The sequence below is a fragment of the Dendrobates tinctorius genome, unplaced genomic scaffold, assembly GCF_039654945.1.
Source record: "Dendrobates tinctorius isolate UK_male_01 unplaced genomic scaffold, ASM3965494v1 ptg000021l, whole genome shotgun sequence".
NCBI classification, from domain to species: Eukaryota; Metazoa; Chordata; class Amphibia; order Anura; family Dendrobatidae; genus Dendrobates; species Dendrobates tinctorius.
The window spans coordinates 2819422-2826166 of NW_027361689.1; the positions used below are offsets into that span (position 1 = coordinate 2819422).

General features: G+C 42.7%; 1 protein-coding gene across 1 annotated transcript in view; it reads left to right on the plus strand.

Annotated features, from left to right (window-relative positions):
• Positions 1–6283, plus strand: part of ALLC (allantoicase) — a 28373-nt gene extending 22090 nt beyond the window's left edge. Inside the window, exons 7-12 of the mRNA XM_073568162.1 lie at positions 3115–3247; positions 3878–4033; positions 4135–4208; positions 4558–4666; positions 5483–5610; positions 5972–6283. Coding sequence (XP_073424263.1) covers positions 3115–3247; positions 3878–4033; positions 4135–4208; positions 4558–4666; positions 5483–5610; positions 5972–6112 — 741 coding nt within the window. The 3' untranslated portion in view covers positions 6113–6283. The remainder of the gene's footprint in view (positions 1–3114; positions 3248–3877; positions 4034–4134; positions 4209–4557; positions 4667–5482; positions 5611–5971) is intronic.
• The last annotated feature ends 462 nt before the right edge of the window (positions 6284–6745 follow it).

The following is a 6745-nucleotide window of genomic DNA, read 5'->3' on the forward strand; positions in this document are numbered from 1 at the left end:
TCCAGGCATGGTATGTGAAAACAGCTCCATGGAGTAATCAGTAGTATGGCCTGCGTCATCCTTCAATCTTGGTTGGGGTGAAGGACACAAGGAAAGGTGTGGTTCATGAACATGAGCCTCCAATGACGACTCAGTGCTTTTACTTTTTACAACTGAAGAAGAGGAGGCGATAGAGCTGGAGGCTGAGTCAGCAATGTAAGACAAAACTTTTTCCTGATGCTCTGCCTTTAAAAGCGGTTTGCCAACTCCTAGAAAACTAAGTGTTCGAGGCCTTATGTAGACAGACGATGACGCAGGGTCAGCACCTCCTGCATTCGGTCCTATTTTGCTCTTGCCACTACCATCAGATCCACCACCAACACTATCATTACCAGCTGCCAACCCCCGCCCAATTCCACGGCCTCTTCCACCAGCCTTCCTCATTTTTGGTAGAAATGTAGACAAAATCCAACAAACTATATAGTAATGTAAAACAAGGTACAAGGTGTCTATAGGACAGGGGAGATTTAGAATTTCTGCACACACTTGTGGACAGTGGACACTTTTGGATTGTGTGAGGCCCACTGATATCTGAGCGCTATGTGACACGCTCGATGGCACAGCTGCCTGTGACCAAAGTGACGAGAGGATAATGGAGATTTTGAATCTCTGCGCACACTTTTGGACACTGGACACTTGTGGATTGTGTGAGGCCCACTGATATCTGAGCGCTATGTGACAGGCTCGATGGCACAGCTGCCTGTGACCAAAGTGACGAGAGGATAATGGAGATTTTGAATCTCTGCGCACACTTTTGGACACTGGACACTTGTGGATTGTGTGAGGCCCACTGATATCTGAGCGCTATGTGACACGCTCGATGGCACAGCTGCCTGTGACCAAAGTGACGAGAGGATAATGGAGATTTTGAATCTCTGCGCACACTTTTGGACAATGGACACTTGTGGATTGTGTGAGGCCCACTGATATCTGAGCGCTATGTGACACGCTCGATGGCACAGCTGCCTGTGACCAAAGTGACGAGAGGATAATGGAGATTTTGAATCTCTGCGCACACTTTTGGACACTGGACACTTGTGGATTGTGTGAGGCCCACTGATATCTGAGCGCTATGTGACACGCTCGATGGCACAGCTGCCTGTGACCAAAGTGACGAGAGGATAATGGAGATTTTGAATCTCTGCGCACACTTTTTGACCCTGGACACTTGTGGATTGTGTGAGGCCCACTGATATCTGAGCGCTATGTGACACGCTTGATGGCACAGCTGCCTGTGACCAAAGTGACGAGAGGATAATGGAGATTTTGAATCTCTGCGCACACTTTTGGACACTGGACACTTGTGGATTGTGTGAGGCCCACTGATATCTGAGCGCTATGTGACACGCTCGATGGCACAGCTGTGACAAAAGTGACTAGAGGATAAGGGAGATTGGATTGCTTTTAAAAAAGCAGTTTGCGGAGCAGTGGGTAAACAGCAATGCCAGCGTGTCAGGAAGCCTTAAAAGGCAGCCCAACAACCAACACCACTGATACACCACTATATAGCCTCCCCTTGCACTGCACACACAGTGACTTGTGTGTTGTGCAGGCCAAATCGCTAGCAGCAGAAGCAGTTTTTTTGTCTTCTTCCCTGCCTAACGCTCTCCCTACAGAATCAGCAGCAACCTCTCCATATACTAAGATCGGCAGAAGTAAGATGGCGGTCGGCGTGCACGCCCTTTTATACCCCCTGTGACGCCCACCAAAGCAAGCCAATCACTTGCATGCCCTTCTGAAAGATGGTGGTGACCCGTGCCTAGGTCATCACGTTGCCCACAGTGTCCGTGGATCCTGATTGGCTGAAAAAGAGCGCAAAACAAACTTTTGAAACGCGACTTTGGCGCGTAAGTCGCCGACCTCGTGGCCGACCTCATCCTAGGGTCGGGTTTCGTTCCTAGGGTCGGCGACTTTTGAATTTTTTCGACCCGTTTCGCTCAACTCTAATGCCGATGCTTGGAGTGAAACTTACAAGGAAAAAACTATCATTGAAAGATTGACAGCTTTTCTGTATTTTGGAGACACTATTGGTTGTATCATAGAAATACTGATAAAATGCTGATCAAAAATGGATGAAGCCTAAAAATGAATAAGGCTGGTTTCACACTAGCATTTTTTAGCGCCGTGCTTCATGTGCATCCATGTGCATGCGTCCTGCGCCCCTATCTTTAACATGGTGGCGCATGGTCTACCGTATGCACGCGTTCGTATGCGTTTTCGTGCACATACGGTTTTTGTAGTGTGCGCCTAGGCGCGCTGGACGCAACCTGTTGCATTTTTGGTCCGTCCGACCTGTCTCAAAAAAGCGCATGCGCACGCTTGTGCACGGAATGCTCAAAAAAAAAAAATCACATTACAGTCTATGGGAACGCATGCAATTTTACATGCAGGCGTGCGCATGTCCATGCGCACACCAGCATGTAAAATTGCATGCGTTTTAAGAGTTAACATGGCTAGAAACTGGTTAAAACACATGCGCCTAAAAAAAGCAAAGGCATACAAAGCGCATGATGCGTTTTTTGTATGCGATCCTATTGCACACGAAGCGCAGCGCTAAAAAGTGCTACAGCTATCAGCTAAGGTGGAGGCTTGTTTGACTTATCGTCATTTCCCCTGCAGAGCAATGAGAGAAGGCTCCTGCTGAAGAAAGCTTCCCCCCAGTCAGAAATTAGCCGATTCTTAGATCTGTGAGAAGTAGGTTACTGAACTGGATGTTTCCTCGGACATACTTTAAATAGACTAACAGGGCTACAATTTTGGAAGAGCAACAAACTCTTTTTTTTCCCTTGAGTTAAGGAAAATATATGTTTGCTCAGCTCATGGATTAAATAGAGTTACCGTGATACGAATTCAGCTGTTCTGTCATAGTATTTTACAAACTGTCGAAAATCCTGCAACGCACTTTTGCAAATTTTCATAAAAGTAAGAAATTAAGAAAAATCTAAAAACATCAATTTAAAAAATTGAGAAAACACCCAGAATAAGCAGAAAAACAAGGATTTTTTTTTGCTATTGAAAAATATATTTTTTTTCTTATTCAATGTGCATTATGATAAAATACAATTTCTTTTCTAGCTGCATTCCGAAAAATGGGAATATTTATTGAAGATGACAGAGCTCAAGCCAGGATATGCCGATTCATGCCATAATTACTTTCATATCAGTTCAAAGCAGAGATGGACACATATTCGACTAAACATATATCCAGGTAAATGGAGATCTACGCTGATTAAAGCTGGCCATGTATGAGTTCACTGCTAGAGGAGCCTTCGTTCGGCAGACAGCCATCTGTCTTGGACCTTCATAGATTTGGGCGCTCTGCTGATTTTTCATGTTTTTTTGTTTTTTACGTAGAGAGAAGAGAATGTCGCTGCCAGACTTCTTGGACAGCAACTTATCTCCCCTGAAAACAAAGGGATTTGGTTTTGAAATTACAACAGTCCAATACAAAGCAGATTATCGGCTGGATAAGATCGCCTATAGAGTAGGCCTAGAGTGGTTTTAACTTTGCCACAAACCACAGAAAACCATTTTTAATTTGAAAGCTAGCACCATTGGTTGGTGGAAAGCTGTTTGCTACCATGAGACCCCAAGAACAAGTGCCAGGTCATAATCTCACTAACAGCAGCTGTAGCGCACGTTTAGCTAACAGTTCTATGGTCTTTACAAGGCAGGCTCAGCAATTTCTGCAAAACTCTGTGGAGTTATATCTCACAGCAAAGTAATCATAAGTCAATACATATTCTTATAGGCATCTTGTATATTAGAGAAATATTGGAACCGAGTGCCTCCACTATTATAGCCTTTTGACTCCATGTGTGATCTATCTTTTCCCTAGATGGTGGAATTGCTCGCTTTAAAGTCTATGGTATTGGACAAAGAGATTGGTCTTTATGTGGTCCAAATGATGTGGAAGATCTGCTGTCGATGACAAATGGAAGTGTGTGCCTTGGGTATAGTGACGCACATTATGGCCATCCCAGGAATCTCATTGGTATATAGACATAGAATCATTGAACTGTTCACCATCAGAAAATGTTCTTATTCAGATTGCATCTGTCAATCATAAATGTTATTTTTGTATTTGATATATAGGCTTTGGAAGAGCAGCTGACATGGGTGACGGATGGGAAACAGCAAGAAGACTTGATCGGCCGTCTGTTATAAAGGTAACCAATAAATATTTCTCAGAAATTCACTACAGAGCACCAAGTAACACATATTTAGTGGCAACTTATCTCCCTTTAGAATAAAAGGATAAGACATGTTGAAATCCAACATTAACGATCCTTCTTGGGAAGTGTTAGGACACCCTCTTAAATATTAGATAGTCAACCGGTCTTACCAAAACGGTGAGATCACCTAATGTTTACCTTAATTTCATCAAACATGGATTTTTCTTAGGACATTTACAATAAGGTTCACTACTTTTTAGTAGAAATGTTTGTGATTTTAACACTGAAGTATCGATGCATACCTATGATCTAAAAGTCATAGATGAAACAATATGTTTTATAGGCTGATGAAAATGGCATACTCCAAGTCCTAGGAAACGAATGGACAGTGTTTCGTCTTGGCCATCCTGGACTAATAACACACATAGAAATAGACACTAACCACTTTAAAGGTAAGTCTGATGTAAATAACTCCCATAATCTTATAAAATTATGGATATGTTAACTATTAAGATGTTATTTTAACATAGTCAGGAAATTTGCTGGTCACTGTCAAATCTCTCAGAAGTGGTTAACTCAAAAAGGCAACATTGGACAGACTTCACACAAGCATCTCTGAATGGTGGGTTCAGAGGAACCTCAGCTTTCAACCTTTAACCCCTATATAAGGAACTGGATGTATATTGGGGACCCTTTCAGTTGTGTCCAAGAAGTAGCTGCAGGTTTGAGGAGGGAGCTTGAAGCAAGAATAGTAAAACAAGCTAGGTCAGTAACTGGAAGGACAGAATCTGGAGACAAAACTGTAGCCCAAGCAATAGTCGGGGTAAGATACCAGGTTAGTCAAAAGAGAAGTAAGTTGAGTAGGGCTAAAACTAAGGTGGGATTACAAAACAGACAAGATTAGACTCAAGCCAGATGTCAGAAAGAAGTGCAGAGCCTGATTAGCAGATGCTGATTAGCTGCAGGGCTCACATTACATAACAATGAAATGCAAGCCCTGAGATACTAAGCACCATTCCAGCAATGTCACCGGAGGAGAGTACAGGCTTTTTTTATTTTGCATGGAGGAATATAGGAATTGAGAAGGGGTTGTCTGAGTAGTGAACAACCCCTTTAAGTATTAACTGTGGGATGAAAGGTGGTAATTGATTGCTGGGCAAGGGTCGGTCAATTCTTATTTCATGCCCATGGCCATGGATATTTTAGTATATTTTAGAATGTGCTCTCTTTCTCCACAATCATATCACAGTCCGTTGTAATACTTGCAGGAAATGCACCAAATTCATGCAAAATTGAAGCTTGCATTCTGACCCCGAAAGAGGAAGAAGAAAAGCTCAGAGACAAATGGGCTGTGAAATTGGATAACAAATGGAAAACTCTTCTACCTGTGACACAGGTATTTGTCTAAGTTTGGATAAACCCAGGTTGCATTGTAAATCTCTGCTCTATTTTCATAGCTCATTGGTGCAACTGTCTGAAGAGGTGCAATAGTACCCCACATTCCCGGTATCATGTTAGGGTCGCCAACGGTGACATTAGGCTAAGGCCAGCTGGTCCCCCTGTCCTCTAGCTTTTCCACAGTCTGCATTCGGTTCTGCCATTCCAAATCCCAATGTAACATTTGTAATTCAGGTTACAGAAAGAAATCAGAACTCTGCTTAGGTGTACTAATTCCAATATGTATCAGTACTATTTTCTCTGCTATTCATACATGCTCACTTCGTATTGAAAAGGAATTTAAATGTTTATTTTTCCAGCTTCATCCTCACAAGAGACATTTTGTTGATGGAACGTCTTTATCACTACAAGAAATCATAACGCATGTGAAGGTCACCATTGCTCCGGATGGTGGTGTAAGCAGATTACGGCTCTGGGGTTTTCCTCGCCAACTGCCTTGAGACACTGAAGACAGTTCCGCTGCTAGAAGGATTGTCTGTTCAGATCTTCTCGTTCGGTTAAATTTTAGCCATTTAACCAGTATGAATCTCAGTTGTAGTTTTCTAACCTGAATAAATAATTATTGCAGCTGACCAATGGAAGAATAAACATGCAAATTACAAATCTTTAAATTATGTCAAGGAATTTCCTTTTTTCTTACATTATCTTTGCTTTCGTGTGATCCAACAAGCTCCCAAGGCTGCATACTGTCATCAATGCACTCGGTGTCAATACCGGCGGCCCATGCAGATGCGATGGGACCCCTGGAGAGAAGGATCCCGTTTCTGTTTAGTTTAAAGGGAATCTACAGCAGAAAAACAAAAATGATCCCTATTTTGGAGTAATCCAATGTGTAGGACGCTGACTTATGAAGCTTTGAGAAGTAACATGCACATTAGCACGGAGGATGCAATCTGGGCATGTTGTTCCTCTCCAGCTGCCCCTAAAAAAAGACTTTTCAACATTTGCTGAATTGAGTAGAATATAGAAGGGTCCTTATGCGTCAGTGTGTGACATGACCACACGTTTTAGTGCAAAGTGTGTCTGTTGCATTGCACTGATAAGGGTAGAGCACTGCAGGGAGCAAAACAAAA